Source organism: Malus domestica, chromosome 12 (genome assembly GCF_042453785.1).
Source record: "Malus domestica chromosome 12, GDT2T_hap1".
NCBI classification, from domain to species: Eukaryota; Viridiplantae; Streptophyta; class Magnoliopsida; order Rosales; family Rosaceae; genus Malus; species Malus domestica.
In genome coordinates, this window is record NC_091672.1 from 16666689 (window position 1) to 16685960 (window position 19272).

Genomic DNA, 19272 nt, shown 5'->3' on the forward strand with positions numbered 1-19272 from the left:
ACCTACAACAAAACAAAGTTTTGTTTGGGGAAAGGGGGAAATAGGGGAAAAGAAATAAAAAAGAAACATAACATTAATATATATAATATATTAATAATATATTAATTAGCAGTGTTCTAAAAAACGGCCTAGGCGTGGTTGTGTCGATCCGATTAGGTCCGAATCGTTAAGAAAAATCAGGAGCTATTACGCGCCCGCCTAGGCGCTTTTAGGCGGTCTAGGCGGCTGTCTAGGCAAAGGTTTAGGCGGAGTGAAATTGTTTCCTGGGAAGAAATCCAACCAAATACCCAGAATCGCAAAAGCTTTCTCGCCACTTTGACTTCCTCTCTCTATGCACCATGACTTTCTTAGCTGTCGCTACTTCCTGTATCTGAAATCCATCGAAAAGGAGGAACTTACACCGAAATAGAAGAAGAGGAAACAAAAAAAAAGGAGAATTTACAGAGGGAAAACGGAAAGAAGAAGAAGAAGAAGAAGAAGAAGAGGAAATGGAAAGAAGACGAAGATGAAGACGATGAGGAAAAGGAAGAATAAAAAAGAATAAAGTTCCAGTTTTCAAAATGGTTGGGAGTCTCAAGGCGTCAAAATGGTGTTGGGAGTCTCTGACTCTATTGGCTGATGTGAATTGTGAGGGATACATGGGGACTAGAGGTGGAAGGTGTTAAGGAATCTCCTACATCAAAGGAGATCAGTTCGTTAACAACACAATCTACTCCATCAACCACACAATCGGCTCCTCCGTATGAAAGTCAACTATGATATATGCTATGCTATCTTTCCTATTCTATTTGATTAGGATTGATTCAGTCATTCAAGTATGATTGTATTTACCATATTAGGATTGTATTCAAAGTGTATATAATCACAGACCTGTACCTATAAACAAATCAATGAAATATACAAATTCTACATGGTATCAAGAGCCCAAAAACTCTAGTGAGCAATTTTATTTTTTTTTATCCCTCTCTTCCCTGTCTTCATCCATGGCCACTGACGCCTCTACAACCAACCCTTTACCAGAGCTCAACTCCATTACTCCCACCTTGATCACAATCAACGCTACAGCCCAACTACCTGTGAAACTCACACCCACCATTACCCATCCTGGCGTGCTCAGTTTAACGCCCTCCTTTACGGCTACGACCTCATGGGTTATGTGGATGGTTCTAATATCTGCCCATCAACCACTCAATCCATGCTTCGTACCTTTTAGATTCGGTAAGATCAACTCCTCCTTCATGCGATTCTTGCTTCCGTCTCATCACAGGTCATCTCCCTTATTGCCTCTGCCAAGACATCTAAGGAGGCTTGGGACAAGCTTCTCCATCTCTTTGCTAGCAAAGCCCGTGCCTGTGTTCTTGGTCTCAAAGAACTCCTTACTTTCCTGCGCCGTGAGAACAAGCCTGTCTCTGAGTATCTACAAGAAGTCCACGTTATTGCAAATGAGCTCGCCATCATTGATGTCCCCCTCTCTGATGACGATCTCCTTCTCTACATTCTTAATGGTGTTGGCTCTGACTTCAAGGAAATTGTTGCGGTAGTTCGTTCCCGTGACACCTCAATCTCTTTTGAAAACCTCTATGACAAACTGGTTGAACATGAAGCTGCTCTCAAGCGTGATGATACTGTTGTTGCTACCCCAGTGATCACTGCTAGTGTCACTCAGACATCTCGTTCCCACACCTCAAACCGTGGTTACCGCTTTCACAACTCCAACTCCAACCGTGGGTCCTTTGCCTCTCGCAATCCTTCTTGTGGTTCCTTCAGGCACCCCCACACATCTTCCATTGACACCAATTCTCGTAGTTCCTACAGGCCCACCAAACAATCTTTCACCGACAATGGTCGCCGCTCTACCAACATGAACAACACAGGTTATCGTGGTTTCTGTCAATGGTGTGGCACTCAAGGTCATAGTGCCAAACGTTGCCCTCAACTCCAATCTGGACCTCACAGTCCGCTAGTGGCCAATCCTACCACCCATGGCCGGTCCACCTATTCTCCAACATGGTTGCTTGATTCCGGTGCTTCTCACCATGTTACCTCCAATGTCAACACTCTTTCTGGTGCCTCTATATATGATGGTCCTAATGAAATAATTATTGGTAATGGTTCAAGTTTGGGTATCACTCATGTCGGTTCAACCACTTTACCCTCCTCATCCTCCCAATCTTTCAGCTTATCAAACTTTCTATGTGTTCCTTCTATGAAAAAAGACATTATTTCTATCTCTAAATTTAATAAACAAAATAATACCTCTATTGAACTTTGTCCTGATTTCTTTCATGTTAAGGATCTAAGCATGGGGGCGGTTCTTCTTCGAGGCCCGAATAAGGATGATGTGTACGAGTGGTCCCCCAAATCTTTTTGTCAACCGCAAGCTATGGTGGGTGTGGTGGTTTCTCCTAACCTCTGGCATCGTCGTCTTGGTCACCACAGCCACCAAACTCTCCAACAAGTCTTTCATTTATCTTCCATTAATGTGTCTTCCAAGTTGTTCGAGTCTGTTTGTCATTCATTTCTATGTAATAAAAGCCATCGGCTCCCGTTTGGTACTTCGTCTCTCACCAGTCATGGTCCATTAAACCTCCTTTATAGTGATGTTTGGGGCCCTGCTCCGTACTCTTCTATTGATGGTTTTTCCTACTATGTTATCTTTGTTGACCATTTTACAAAATACATATGGCTCTACCCTCTTAAAAAGAAATCTGATGTGTTTTCCACTTTTGTCACCTTCAAAGCACTTGTCGAAAATTACTTCAAAAGAAAAATCACTAGATTATACACTGATGGTGGGGGCGAATTCATCAAACTCCAACATTTTCTCTCATCCAATGGCATCACCCATCTTCTTACACCACCTCACACTCCTCAACACAATAGAGTTGCCGAACGATGACATCGTCATATTGTTGAAACTGGTCTCACCCTTCTTCATCAAGCTTCTTTACCTCTCACCTATTGGTCTTATGCCTTTAAAACAGCTGCCTATCTTATCAACCGCATGACTACTCCGCTTCTTCACAATCTCTCCCCATTCACTCAACTCTTTGATGAACAACCCAATTACTCCCGTCTTTGTACATTTGGGTGCTTGTGTTTTCCTTGGTTACGTCCTTACAATTCCAATAAATTACTCCCTCGTTCCCGCCCATGTCTCTTCCTTGGTTACTAATCTAATCAAAGTGCTTTTCAGTGTCTTGATCTTTCCTCCAACAAACTTTTTATCTCTCGGCATGTTCAATTCGATGAGTCCATTTTTCCTCTTGCCAACCTCCCTTCCTCAATTCCCCATGTCACTGTTGATAACTTTCACACTTGGGTCTCCTCTCTTCCTCCAGTTACTCATGTTCCTGTACACTTACCCACCAGGCCTGTTGAGTCGGTTGTTTCTTCTTCGCTGCCACCACATGTCACATCATCATCATCAGAATCTACCCCCGTCTCAGAACCGTCACCATCCGCTACCCCGGCCCCTATTGCTGCTGCTACCACTCATCTCTTACCGTCACCCAACCACCATGCATTGGCCCCTACCTCTACCGCACCTCTATTCACCTCACCACATTCTCTAGCCCAAACTGATCAGGTCCAGCCACCTCCCCACCTCAGCCCCATTCGTACATACACTAGAAACCCTCATACGACTGTTGTCACCCTTCCATCCTCTGACCCACACCCCCCAACCCCCCCCGTACCTTATGTATTCCCCGATCATTCCATGATCACCCGTGCCAAAACAGGTATCCACAAACCCAATCCTCGGTATGCTATGACTGCTACTAAACATCTCATTCTCACTTCAGTTGAACCGACATGTGTTTCCCAGGCCATCAAGGATCCCCTTTGGCGGCAAGCAATGTCCAATGAGTTCAATGCGTTAATTTGCAATGGTACATGGGAGCTCGTTCCTTCCCTCCCCTATCAAAATCTTATTGGTTGTAAGTGGGTGTTTCATATCAAACGGCATCCTGATGGCACTATTGACAGGTACAAGGCACGCTAGTTGCCAATGGTTTTCACCAACGCCCTGGTGTTGATTTTTCAGATACTTTCAGTCTGGTGGTCAAATCTACTACCATACGCATTGTTTTGCATCTTGCCGTGACTCATGGGTGGCCAATACGTCAATTGGACGTTAACAATGCTTTCCTTCATGGCACAATCCGTGAAAATGTCTATATGGTCCAACCATCTGGTTTTGTTGACTCTAATCATCCATCTCATGTGTGTAAATTGAGGAAAGCCCTCTATGGCCTTAAATAGGCTCCCCGGGCATGGTACAAGGAATTACACTCATTTCTGCTCTTCCATGGCTTTGTCAATGCCATCTTTGATGCCTCACTCTTTCTCTTCAAAAATGGGACTGCTGTAATTTATTTTTTGGTTTATGTTGATGATTTTCTTATTACAGGCAACGATTCCTCACTTGTAGCAAAGTTCATCCAACTATTGGCAACTCGGTTCTCTGTCAAGGACCTGGGCTCATTACATTACTTTCTTGGTGTTGAGGTCCTTCCCACAGCCACTGGCCTATTCCTCTCTCAGCACAAGTACATTCATGATCTTCTCGTCAATGCCAAGATGGATGGTGCAAAGGCTGTCAGTACGCCTCTCTCCACCACTAACTCACTCATGCTCCATGATGGCTCCTCCCTAACAGATGCCACTCCCTACCGTCGTCTTGTTGGTGGTCTTCAATACCTAAGCCTTACACGCCCTGACATCTCCTTCGCAGTCAATAAGCTCTCTCAATTCATGCATTCTCCTTCCGAGACTCACTGGCAGGCACTCAAGCGTCTTCTTCGCTACTTGAAAGGTACCATTTCCTTTGGCCTTCATCTTTGTCGTCGCCCCTCTCATCGTCTCTATGCCTTTTCAGATGCTGACTGGGCTGGTGATCGTGATGATCGCAAGTCTACGACTGGCTATGTTGTCTATCTCGGTGGAAATCTCATCTCTTGGAGCTCCCGTAAGCAGCGGTTTGTCTCTCGCTCCTCCACCGAAGCCGAATATCGGGCCATTGCTGACACCACTGCTGAACTCACATGGATTCAGTCCTTACTGCGTGAACTTGGCATTCCTCTCCCCACAACACCAGTTGTTTCTTGTGATAACATTGGAGCCATGTTCTATTGTGCTAATCTTGTCCTACATTCCCGTATGAAACATATCAATATTGATTTTCAGTTTGTACAGGATCGTGTCACTCGTGGTCTTCTTCAAGTGTCTTATGTCTCCACTACTGATCAGCTTGCTGACGCTCTCACCAAATCCTTGCCACGTCCTCGTTTCCATCTCCTTCGTTCCAAGATCGGTGTCTCCGATGGTGCCACCGTCTTGCGTGTTAAGGAATCTCCTACATCAAAGGAGATCAGTTCGTCAACAACACAATCTACTCCATCAACCGCACAATCAGCTCCTCCGTATGAAAGTCAACTATGATATATGCTATGATGTCTTTCCTATTCTATTTGATTAGGATTGATTCAGTCATTCAAGTATGGTTGTATTTACCATATTAGGATTGTATTCAAAGTGTATATAATCACAGACCTGTACCTATAAACAAATCAATGAAATATACCAATTCTACAAAGGGGAGGGGTCACACCACACATGTGGTGCTTTATAAAATGAGGAAGGATGCATGCACTTTTTCATAATTTGTTCTTTATTACAAATCACCTAACCAACTACGTGGGATTTATACTTTTTTTTTTTTTAAATTAGATACAATCATTCAAAATATCTTAAGTTATATGGTATATATGCTTAATGTATTTTTTAATTTTGAACTTGTTGAATACTCTTTTTACATTTTATCATTCTTTTATTTCTTATCTATATATTTCACAAGTATATATTTTTTTTTTATAAGTGTCAATATGCATTTATTTACAAGATATACAAAAAATTTACCTAAATCCGCCTAAACCGCCTAGGCGCCCGTCTAGACCCTGCCTAGCCGCCTAGGCACTAGGAGCCAGCCCGCCGCCGACTAACGCCTAACATTTTTTAGAACCTTGTTAATTAGTTAAAAAAATAATTTTAAAAATTTTAAATATAAAAAATGATAAAAAATTATACTTAAGACTTACCACGTAACGAATTTTGAATGAATTGTAGTGTCAGTTAGCGATAACCAATAACAAACCAAACCTCGCACAAATTTTTCTCGTACAAGGCATGTGGATAATTTCAAAGTCTTTTAAAATCCGCGATACCAAAGTCTCAGCACCAAGAAATCATCAAAGAAATTCATGTTTATATCCTTAATTGAGTTTTGTCTCACTAAAGCCCAACTCTTGAATCTTCGAAGATCTCTCGTCTTCTTCGTGATTACTCACACCTCAGCGAAATACCATTCCCTGAATCTCCTCGCACTACTCTGACTCGCCACCCCCACCACTCACTACAGAGTCCAAGAAACCCAGGTACGTATGGCCTTCCTAATTCCTCCCTCCTAATCGTTTTCTATTTTTAATGTTTGGGTTTTTCATCTTATGTTATTTGGAAACTTTGGTTGATTCAAAGTACTTATTTTTTTTTTCTGTAAATGTGCATTAGAAACATGGGTTTTATTGCTTGAAGTTGGTTTGTTGGAATTTCTTGTTTGTATCTTATCAGGGTAGGTGGCAACTGTGAATAAATAAGCAAACTGATGATTGCAACATTGAGTTTGAATGACTGAGAGGTTTAGGTTCTGGTGAGGTTATTGGATTTTCTTGGAGTGATGCAATTTATTTTAGAATCTTAGGTAGAAATAAATAATTGGGGATTCTTGGAATGAATTCAAAGTTGTGAAACTTGCAATTAGATTTTGAGGTGAGTTGATATTGAATTAGATAATGTAATCGTTGTGGATTCAAAGATGGAAGAAGAGAGAAAAATTAAGTTGGCAACTTTCTTGGTCCATCAGTTTCTGCCATGACCAGCAAAGGATTGAATTTGGGAAAAGGATTAAACTTCTTTGTTCATCTCATAATGAAGCATGGTTTATCGAGTTTTGCGTGTAGACAGTAATGTTATGCTTCTAAGGCTGATCACTTCTCTATAAAGGAGTAATATTCCCTGATAAATAAACAGAGGCAAGGAAACTACAGTTGGGGTTAAGGGGCCATATGGACGGGGGAGAGTCCAAGACATGCCCCTGATGTTTCTAAAAAGAATCACACAGAAAAAGAGGAGGGGCATTGCTGGAGAACCCATGTGGTTGATGTAATATTCATGAGTTCTGTTGTGTGTGTGTGAAGTTTGTGTATCTGTGATTTAAATGCAGCATGTAGAATTGTAAAAGCTATGAAATTCTGCGGTGGCAGTATATAATGGGATTGAAAATGTGCTTGAACATTATATGATTTCATGAGTTGCTTCTTTTCATTTTTGTTTCCCTGCTTTATTTCTCCTTATCCACTGGTACGTAAGATTTTATCGCTTGTCAAGTTGATGATGTTTCTCGCATGGAGACTAGTTCTCCATCTACTTTCTTTTTTTTGGAGCAGTGGTTTAATAGGCGATGATTGTCCCGTCTAGGGAGAATGGAAACTAATGGTAGCAATTCTAATTCCAATGAAAATCAGCCTTCCGATGCTTCAAATATTGATAGGAGAGAGAAGCTTACTGAGAAAGAAGTCTTTATTAATCATGGTATGTCTCTCTGCCCAGAATCAACCTCAGCCAGAAAATATAAGGAGCTAGTTTTATTTGTTAGAAACCCCAAATTTTCCTTCCTGAGTAAACTATGAATCTACTATTGATACAAGTTGGTAGAAGTGTGGTCAAGCCTTAAAACAGAACTCTTTTATTCCGAAGACTTTCTCTGAATTCCAGTGTGAATAAGAGTGGTTGTTTCAAATGGTATTAGTTATGTGGTGCATGGAGCATGGTATATATAACTTTTTAGAAGTATGATAGGTAAACAGAAGCATTTATATAAATGTGTTGAAGAATTATCTTCAGAAAAGATTTCGGACATTGACTGCTGCTTGAAAGTTATCTAGCCTACTCAGGGAACTGTATGCCTCATTTTTTTTCTCCTCATTTTCTCCCCTTGGTGATTAGAATCTTGTGAAATAGTATCTTATTATTTCTGTAATGTGTATGACCTTATGATGCAGCAGAGGTAGCTTGGCAAGAGAGAAGAAGAGAATGGGTCGGTGATCAGTCTCAGAAATCACAAAGAGCGCCAAGAGAACCAATTATGAGGTACAGTTGTCTACATTTACTGTCACATTGGTGTTTTTTTGTTGGGATACAAGTGATAGTGGCAAGGGAGGAATTGATCCTACGAGTGTAGGGATAAATGCTGTTAACTACTTGAGCTACTGTCCCCCTGCTGGTCACATTGGTGTTTCAATACTAGTAGACCAGCCTAACAAAATGTATTCCTGGTCTATCTGGTTCCTATTTAAGTCAGGAGTAGGCTAATAGCCAATAATTTAGGTGGGAAACTGAAGCATTCCTCAACATTTGTGCCTCTTTTCTATTATCTATTTTTGTATAGACATAAACTTTACTCTTTTTTTCCTTCATTTCTTTGAGCTGTTTCTCCAATTGGATTTAAAATTGTCGAGTTCTTGACGTATTCTCGTAATGGATGGATATTGAGGAAAATAATTGGCATCTCTATTTAAATGTATGATCTTGTGAAGAAGAAAAAATTATGTAAAGAATGCAGAATACGTTTCCACTTGCATGCTAAGATTTTGAAGCAAAAGTAATTCACAAGGTCAGCAAAATAATCAAATGCTCCTAAAGTTGCAGTTCCCGGGTGCTATCATATTACTGGCTATGTGTGATTCTTCCATATATACCTGTGTAGTGGATGTGCAACCTTTAAGTTGTAATGTGGAATCTTCTTTTTCAGCTGGACCACAACGTATGAGGATCTTCTTTTATCTACCGAACCTTTTCAGGAGCCAATACCTTTAGCTGTAAGTTTCTCTAATTCATTTCTTTTTCTTTCCTAATTTGGATGGTATCGATGTGAACAATTTAAATTGTTGCGTTATGCAGGAAATGGTGGATTTTTTAGCTAATATCTGGCAAGAAGAAGGCCTCTATGACTAGTTGATTGGATATCCTCCGTCCATTATGCACAGTAAGAATTTTGGACCATTTTCTTTGTGCTTATTGATGGTGACGCGAAGCTATATCTGAAATTTATTATTCAAGGTAGAGTCGGTTTTCTTCATCCTTATTGCTTAAACCGGAGTCATTTGCAGTGGAGAAGTGAATCACATATCCATTCATCTTAGGTTCTTAGCACATTTGACTGCTAAGCATTTGTGTAATGAACTAATCAGGTTCTATGGTTCGCTTTCAATACAGAGTCATTTGACTTTTGCCTTTTGACAACTCTTTCTTATTGCAATGATGTACAGTCTAATTTTCAACTTCATGGTTCTTATCCGGATGATTGTGGAGCTGGTACTGCATTGTGTCGTCAATTCCTTGTCCCTTCCATTAACAGAAGGTTTTCGGATTTTTGGTAATGATTCCAAATGTTATCGTCAACAGGCACAACTTATTCTTATGAACAAGTTTGCAAGGAATGGTACATACACTATATCAATATCACATCATAAATTTTGGGTGTAACTGGTGATTTATCACTTACTCTTTGTCTCTCACATCACATGTTACGAGAGATAGGGGAGGGTGATAAGTCATTGATTATATCGTAGAATCTCTCAGGCTTGTTACTGTTTGGGCTGTACATAAAAATATCACAGGCTTGCACATAGCTGAAGAACTTCTCAGCAAAATCGTCATATTCCCCGTCGTTGGGACGATCGTGAAGCCTCCAGCGCTCAAACCACGGATAGCGGTGTCAGCTGGAGCGGTCCATACATATCTTCTCCGGGCTTGGGCTTGATGAGGAAAGGTGAAGTTGGTCTCAATGGTGCGAGCGGTAATCTCGGCCGTAGCCAGTCGGGAAGCTAGTGGAAGTGAAGGCAAACCGTTCTCAAGCAAGTTATGATTAAATCGCTGGCGCGATTAATAAGTGATTTTTCAAAATTTAAAAAAAAACAAAAATTGTCGGAAGCTGGTGGCAATCGATCAGGTCGCGCGACTTTTGATAACGTCTCCTTCTATAAATTTAAGCACGTCTCCCACTCACGGTATGCTTAAACTTGGTGAGCACTGTTTGAGCCATAAATAAAAATATAGAATTTTATCGAAAATGATTTGGGCTAACTTTTATTTAATGAAAAATCACCTTAAATTATTATTTAATAAAAAAGTTTAAATTTTAATCATAAGAACAGAAAATTTATATCTCAGGCCTTACAAAAATTAAAATACACGGGCTCAACAAAAAGCCCAAATCGAATAACAATTAATATTCCAAAATTGCCCCTAACGGAGCTTAACCCAGGCCCGTTAGCCAAAGTTGCAATTACTAAAATTCATCATCCCTCCAACACAATTAATGTTCACCAACCCCTTCACACCATACCAAAAAATCGAAACCTTCATTGCTCAAAACGTCAAGATCTCAAAGCATTTTCAAGTTCAATTCAAGTTTTCAAACAATAATCTACACATCAAATCTGGAATCTCTCAACTCAAAAACTCCATATGAAGACGAAAAACTGAAGAAAAAAAATCAAAACGTATATTTGCAGAGTCAAAATCGGACAAACACAGGTACGAACCTATAAATTCTGATATTCTTGATGATTTCTGACATTAATTTACTACATATGTACATTTGCATGTTTGAGATTCTAAAAAATGAATTAAGTTTCCAGTTCAAAGTATTATGATTTGCATCCAAACAAAAACGCACAAAAAATTGGGAAATAAAAGCAACAGACGTATGTACCACGAAATTTCTGATATTCTTGATGATTTTACAGTAATATGTAAGTTTGCATGCTTCGAATGCATTGAATGAGCAAGGTTTTTGCAAAATGGTACATTTTTATTTCACTTTGATAACTGCTCGTTTTCTTATAACCTTTAAATAGTATTTTCTTGCCCTCATATGTTGGTTACTTTGCTTAAATAACTTAAATATAATCAACATTCTATTCCAGTGGTGTTTTAGTTTAATAAACAATGTTTACGAAATAGTTTACAATTTACTTCATTTGTAAATAGAATTGAAATGTACGGAAATATTATAATATGGGATGCATTCACGAACTAGTATAAACATATATTACACTATTACACGAACTAGTGTGATTCTCTATTAATAATTTGTACATTCAACAAACAGTACAGTTTGATAAATAGTGTAGTTTTTTTGTTTCTGCTTGATAAACAGTATGGATCCAGAATCAATGTGGTGTTTTAGTTCATTTTCTTAAATAGCATGCCCTATTCTGATGTAAATCCATCAATACTTCAGTATTTTAAGTTAAGTTTCTTAAGTACTTTGAGTTATTTTGATTGATAAATAGTGTGGCCATGTTGTTGTGGATCCAAAATCAGTGTGGTTTTTTAGTTGTGATCTATTCAGATATAGATCAATAAATAGTTCAGTTTTCTAGTAAAAAAAAATATGGTTTTCTAGTTTAGTTTGATAAATAGTTCAATTTGCTTTGGTTAAAAAAAATGTGGTTTTCTAGTTCACTTTGATAAATAGTTCAGTTTGCTTTGGTAAAAAAGTGTGATTTTCTAGTTCAATTTGATAAATAGTTCAGTTTGCTTTGATTAAAAAAAGTGTGGTTTTCTAGTTCACTTTGATAAATAGTGTGGTCTATACATATATAGATCATTAAATAATTTACTTTTTTTAGTTCAGTATCACAAAGTACTCTGGTGTAGTTTTGTTCTAATTTAAGAAATAATATAGTTTTATTTTTGTTTTGTTTGATGAACACTGTAACCTATTTTGATGTGCATTTAGAATTTGGGTAAGACACCATTTTGGAGTTTGATCAAGTTCTACATGAATGATGAAATCGTTGCAACGTAAAGAAAAAAGAGGTCTGATATGGATCTGATCAAGATTATACAATGTTATAACTCAAAGCAACAAAAGTTCAAATTTGAAGATCATGAGCCAAGAGGAATAACAAGTGAAGACGTTGCTCAAATCTTTGGATTGAACAACCAAGGAGTTGAACTACCAAACACAGACAAATCCACAAAGAACATAAAGGACAACTTTGTCAATACATATTTTGCGGACCAAAAAATAGTGAAAAAAATAAGACACCCTTGAAGCATACCAAAAATTAATCCAAGACGAAACTCTTGAAGGGGCAAAAGCTCTTGCTTCAATCATATGTGCACATCTCCTACAATCCCTCTTATTTGCAACAACTGAAACATACATCACATGGAGCTTCATAACAATTTGTGAGGCATTGAACCAAATCAGCAAATACAACTGGGGCAAAAGGAGTGAGGGACTACTTGTTCAAGACGATTAACAAATCAAAGAAAAAAAAAAGGAAAAATGGAGAAGAATCAACAACAACAAGCGGATGCACTTCCCTTATTTTGGTAAGAAATAAGAACTATATTTTAAAAACATGAATTCTGTCTTATAAATTACACAAGAAAGTAATTCAAAGTTCTTATTTCATGTAGTATTGGATTTGTCTTCACACCAATCTAGTGGAGATAATAAGTGGACGAGAAAACATGGTTTCTGCCATTGAAAGATGGGACATAACCAAAATCCACAAAGCAATCAGAGATATTCCAGTTGAACAAATTGTGGTAAGGACCAATAATAAAAGTATTTCAATCTACATTTCAATAAACAATATATTTTTGCACTTTACAGTTTCATAACATAGTGATCTTTACAGTTTAAAGTTTCAGAAGTAGTGGCTTCGTAATCATACAGAAATAGCTCAAATTTGAAGTTCAATAATAATTCAACTTTGCATTTGTACCAACAATGAAAACTGCATAATCTCTAGTACAAAAAATCCAGCAATAGTGTCATTTATATAAAATAGAAATAGTGTCAAATCCAGCAATAGTTTCTAAATTTCTTGAAGAGTTCATGTTTGCAGTCTAAAAGAAAAGTGCATTTCAATAAATAGTGATCTATGGATAATGTAATAATACAAAATCCATAAAATAATATCATACTACAAATATTGATCGTTTACAATTTCAAAAATAGCATCATAATAATGATCTAGGAATAGTTTAGATTTCATGTTATATATATAGTTTCTCTTAGCATTTCTATAAACAGTAACATATATTATGCTATTACACAAACTAGTGTGATTCTCTATTAATAATTTGTACATTCAGTAAATAGTTTGCGTTTTTAAAAGTTTAATAAACAGTGTTTACGAAACAATTATATTAGGATGTAATTTAACAGCTATTTAATGTGTGACTATGGGCAGATTGGTGGTAGTATTCCTTGTGTTGAACCAAGTAAGCAGATTACAGTTGCTATACCTTCTGAAGAACCAATAAAGGAGCATTCCAACATAAACCAAGAAGAAGATAATGTCATTCATTCTCCTGCACAAAGAAATGAGTCTTCCAAGAAAAAAGAAAAGAAGACAACATGAAGGAAAATGAAGACAACTGAAGCTAAAGCTTAAGAAGATTACAGTATCACCATCAATGAAGCTCAGTTACAATTTGATCAACTGTATAGAGAAGAATTGATGAAACTTGATGCAATTTATCGAAATGACATCATCGGGATTGATAACACATTAGGTGTGGAAGGTTTTGAAGAGTTTAAAAGATGTGTGAGCATGGATCAAAAAAGGTATCTAGCTAGTCCTCAGTCACATGATGATATATGCACTCGACAATCTACACACAGATTCAATTGTAACGAATCAAGCAACTGGAGCACTCAACATAAACATTGAAAAGCTTCTGCAAGAACGACATGAGGACAAGCAAAAGATTAGTTCAATGAAAATTGAAATGAGACAGTTGCAATTAAAGAACACATCAGCTTTTATAAAAGTAAATAATCTTCTGGATGAAATTGGAAGTTTGAAGAAGAAACTACTGTAAAAGCAACCAATAGTACCAGATCTAAATGCTTCAAATCAAGGAAGATCAAAATTTCAAGGATCCAATTGAAAATGATCTAGAAAATGAGGAACCACCTAAAGAAGATCCAGATAATGATGATCGAGTTGAAGAGCATACACATGATAATAAGGATACTGTTACCAAGGCTCCAATTCAAGAAAATGCAATTGAAAATGATGTGGCTATGGAGAATCCAGAACAAGGGCATGCAATTGATCATGATCCACATGGAAATGAGGAGGATCATGAGCATGAAGAAAAAGACAGCCACTGCAAAAGGGACATTTGGATATCACCAAGATGTTCAAATGCAGACTCCAACTAGCAAGGATCCTGAAGTAGAAGGAAAAGAAACTTCCAAGAAAAAGAAGAGAACACTAGTAAAAAAATATACGAAAAATGGATGATCGTAAACCAAATGTCAATCCAGACTATGATTATATCCTGATCTAGAAAAAACAAAAGAAGGCAAAATACATTTATGTTGTGAGTGGTAGTGAAAGCCCTTCAATTGTTCCATCACAAAGTCAATCGTTAGAACCAATAATTAAGAAAGAAAAAGAGCAGCCAAATGTTCAATCAACCTTGAATCCAATTGCTAAAGAAACAGCAAAGAAACCTGTAAAGAAGATTGCAAAGAATCCTCCAAAGAAGCCAAAGCAAACAAAGGAAAAGCTTGACAAATGGTATCATCTACTTGCATCAACAAGGGCGTACAAGTTACTTGAAGATGAGACAAAAGGAAAATTCAAGGAATATTATAGATAAGAGAAAATGTAAGTTTATATTATTAATTATAACTTAATACATGTACACACACACACACACACACACACACACACACACACACACACACACATATATATATATAATATTTTTTTCTTTTCTTACACAGGGACTACTTTTGGATGTAACCAAGGCAAGGGTCCATGGCAATTGAGCTTGTTGTCCTAAAAACAGATATGACATCATTGTTTGTGGATGGGGCAATCGATGCCAACATAATTGATGCTTCGTTCTACATAATGGCAGAAAACGAATAAAAAACAGGGCAACAACAAAATCTTTATCTTATTTCCTTCATCTTTGTAAGTGCCAAACATTTTTGTTTCCAAAAATTTGTATTTGTGCGATTTTATAAATATTTTGTAAATTTAATTAACTTTCTTAAATAGTGTTTAGTGTTTTGGTTTAGTTTAAGAATTAGTGTTATTTATTAATTAAGATTAATAAATAAATGTGTATTGTTGGTTCAGAATGACATGGAGATAGAAAAAAGCAAGAGTGATTAGGAGCATGGTGACCAAACATTGAAGACAATCTTACAAGATAATGTGGATAAAAGTTGGAAAGGTCTTCATACTGATCAATCATTACTTCCACTTTAGCTTGGTAGTTTGGGACATTAAAGATGGAAAAATGACACACTACAATTCCAAACTACCAAGGATACACGGGAATACAGACCAATACTTTGATCATACTATGCAAGTGGTAAGAACAAAACCACAACTTACAAACTATATTTTTATGCTGACAAGAAAAATCAAACTTCATAATACAATTTTTTATTTATTTTTTATTATTTTTATTTGTTTTGACAGAGAGACAAAATAGAAGCAATATATAAAGATTTCAAAGGTGACAACGACCTCACAATAGAAATTCAAAGATTCTTAACTTGTGCACTACAAAAGGAGAACTCGTAAGTACAAGCAACAAATTGATCTTTATAATTTTCAATTAAATTTATACATTCAAACACATTAGAATGATCGTGAAAATCATATATACAAACACAAGACTCATACTTGAAAAATAGTTTGTAGTTTGCAAAATAGTATAACTTTACAGTTTGAAAAAATAATGTCATAAAAAGTTTTAGAAATTGTTAATTTTTCACTCTTTACACTTTACGAAACAATATTACAAATCAACAAATAGTTCATTTTTTTCAGTAATTATATGTCATCTAACTACAAATATATGAAAATGAGACACAGAAAATAGAAAACAAAATTATTTTAGGAAAATATAGTATAAGTTTAGGCTTTACAAAATAGTGTCATAATATAGTTTCAGTTTGCAAAACAGTGTTACAAACAATGTTATAACCAGTTTGCAAAATAATGTCATAAGAAGTTTCAGAAATAGTGAATTTTTCACTTTTTACACTTTACGAAACATTATTACAAATAAACAAATAGTTCATTTTTTCAGTAATTATACATCATCTAACTATAAATATACGGATATGAGACAGAAACAGAAAACAAAATCATTCTAGGAAAATATAGTATAAGTTTAGACTATGCAAAAAAATGTCATAATATAGTTTCAGAAATAGTTCCAATTTGCAAAACATTGTTATTAACAATGTCATAACCAGTTTGCAGTTTGCAAAATAGTATAACTTTACAGTTTGCAAAATAATGTCATAAGAAGTTTTAGAAATAGTTAATTTTTCACTCTTTACACTTTACGAAATAGTATTACAAATCAACAAATAATTCATTTTTTCAATAATTTTATGTCATCTAACTACAAATATATGAAAATGAGACACAAAAAATAGAAAACAAAATCATTCTATGAAAATATAGTATAAATTTAGACTTTGCAAAATAGTGTCATAATCTAGTTTCAGAAATAGTTCCAGTTTGCAAAACAGTGTTACAAACAAGAAGGTTTAGTTGTTTTGTCTCCTCTTCCAGACTTCTCCATCCTTATTCCTCAACTTTGGACAACATCTCCTCCGCTCCATCTCCTAGCTATCTTTTTCTCTCTATTTTTTCTCCGACTTCTTTTTTATTTGTTAATATCGATTTGTTGCCGTTTATAAATGATTCTCATTGTTTTTTTTTTTTGCAGTTTTCTATGAAGGTTTAGTTGAACATGGGGAAATCAAGAGTTGCTGCTCACAGAAAAACTGATGCGAAGTGAGATTATGTTTTTTATTTCCGTTTTATTATGAATTTTCACAACTTTTTGCGATTTGATTCAAGATCTCGATATGAACCGTCAATTTTGAATTTTTGTTTAATTTTCTGTACACCTGTTGGTTGCATGTCCAAGAATTTTCCTTTTTTGGGTATCTTCATTGTCCAAGTTCTTGATAAGTTTCTGTATCTTTGAGAATCCGTTATTTATCATTTCTTCGTCAATGATTTTGACAGGCTGGTTCATAAGTTTCTCTGTCTTGATTATACTTATCATCAATGTAAGTGAAAACAAATATAAAGTTGTACTGCGAACTTGACTTTTGAAAAGATCACCACCAAGCTCTGTTTGATATTAACCACATATCTCATCTTTATTTGTGTGTCGGTGTTGGTTTCTGATTTTCATAGGTTGAAGAGTAAACGTGGAGATGCGAGCAAGGAGGTTGTGAAGGATCCGAACAAGCTTAAGAGGCATGCAAGTGCCTTATTCGTTGTCATATACGTTTCGTTTTTCCAATGATTTACTTTTTAATTTTATCTAGAGAGGATGTTTTTGGCTAAAAATTTTTAAGATTTATTTTCCACTTTGTTTCGATTTTTGGACCTCTTGGTGTTTCAAAGACACAAACCAACACACAACCCACATATTAATAACATTATCACTCCTACCTGTTAATTTTATTATTTTTTTCAGATAAAATTTGAGGCCAAAGTTGTTCGCTTTTTTAGTTTCTGCTGCTGCTCGGCTGCCTTCAGACTATGTAATGAACTCTTCTTCCCCAAATATCTCTTCTTCTGATTGTATAATCTTCATGGTCTGTTTGGGCTGTTCGGATTTCAATTGGATTCTCTCTGTTGGTTCTATTTGAATTTGGAAAAATACATATGTTGCTTTTATAGTTTGATTAACAATTCTATTAGAATTGGCTAATTCTTTTACTAAGCATTCGTTTGTACTCATATTTCTAACGTTGGAGGTTTATTCTAATTTAAGATGGAAATTGATGTTATGAAGAGTTTAAAATGTCAGGTCGAAACACTGTCGTTCTGCATGCAACTGAGCTTCTCAATTTCTTAATTTCTAAACATTTGAGGTACTCTTCTTCTTAACAATGCGCTCTTAATTTTATTATGTAATTTGTTTCTGTAATACGATGATCTCTTAACTTGCTCTTGCAGATCTTCTTTGGTTCCTATGCTAGCTTTGTGTGTCTCCATCTCCAAATAATTTAGTTGAAAATCACTAATACGCATGCAAATTTGAAAGGGTTTTGATCTTTCGATGAGTTTAAAATGTTTATTGGTGGTTGGATGTATTGCTGTCAAATATTTGTTGGATAGTTTGGAACGGAGAAGTTGGTTGATTTAGAGAAACTGAATACACAAGGAATTTGGAAGAGTTTTTGGTCTTATATTGGTTTAAACTACTTTTTTGACAATCAAGAGTACTGGAGGGAACTTTTGGTGTTCCATTGAACAATTTTTGTCATATTTTATCAATGTAAATGACACAATATTTCTTAACGTTTTTTGCATGTAAATAGCCCAAAGTTCCATAACCTTTTGTATGTAAGTACTGCTGTTGATCGAAAATCACAAAAACTACCCAAGTGGAATGTGTAATATTCTATGTACATAGATAGCCAACACTTCTACAATTTTATGTGGAGTATCAATTAAATATAGCAATGAATTGTATTAATCTTTTATGACACAATTTTTTATATCTGTCAAACATAATGCTTTTTACATTTTTTAATCCCGCAACAACGTGCGGGGGAAATAATTTCTAGTTTTAATCTATTTTGATTTGTGTGAATGTGTGTTGTAAAAAAAACAAAAAGTCCAAATTTATATAGCAAATTAACATTAATATATGTTGAAACATCAAAAGTCATACACATGGCTATTTCAAAAAATGAAGATCACTATTTATGCATTCATATACAAACTTTTACTGGAACTGTAAACACTGTTTCATAACTTTAACAACCGTTTATTAAAATGCAAAATCTGTTTCATTAAAGTCATAAAAATTAAAAATACAAATAATTTTACGTAAGTATCAACTAATTTTAAATCCAACCAAATTGTTGGCCAACCAAAGTTTCATAAAAAGATCGAGCGATGGTTTTTTTTCATTTTCTCTTACCTAAAATTAAATATTAACTAGATCAAGAATGAAAACCAACATACTTGCCTCCTACAAAAGGCCTTGCATTTACTTTAAAACTTTAAATGCAACACACATATACTTACATACAACCTACAAAACAGATATTGAAACCACAAAGCCATAAACTTATATATGTATTCACTGTTTATCAAACTCAACATA

The 19272-nt window shown here is 35.9% G+C and overlaps 1 protein-coding gene across 8 annotated transcripts; it reads left to right on the forward strand.

Annotated features, from left to right (window-relative positions):
- The first annotated feature begins 6180 nt into the window (after positions 1 to 6180).
- LOC103423334 (uncharacterized) lies at positions 6181 to 9603 on the forward strand. Of its 8 annotated transcripts, none has more exons than XR_011574083.1 (6): positions 6238 to 6437; positions 7475 to 7650; positions 8121 to 8208; positions 8870 to 8936; positions 9019 to 9177; positions 9387 to 9603. XR_011574083.1 is itself a non-coding variant. In XM_008361407.4 (6 exons), the coding sequence occupies exons 2-5, from the start codon at positions 7542 to 7544 to the stop codon at positions 9070 to 9072; spliced, it is 318 nt and encodes a 105-aa protein (XP_008359629.2). In that variant the 5' UTR covers positions 6238 to 6437; positions 7475 to 7541; the 3' UTR covers positions 9073 to 9103; positions 9387 to 9603. The 8 variants fall into 8 exon arrangements, 5 of the variants coding, with proteins under 5 accessions (XP_008359625.2, XP_008359626.2, XP_070665912.1 ...); XM_008361407.4 differs by having other exon boundaries at positions 9019 to 9103; XM_008361403.4 differs by having other exon boundaries at positions 6190 to 6437; positions 9019 to 9603.
- Positions 9604 to 19272: the final 9669 nt, after the last annotated feature.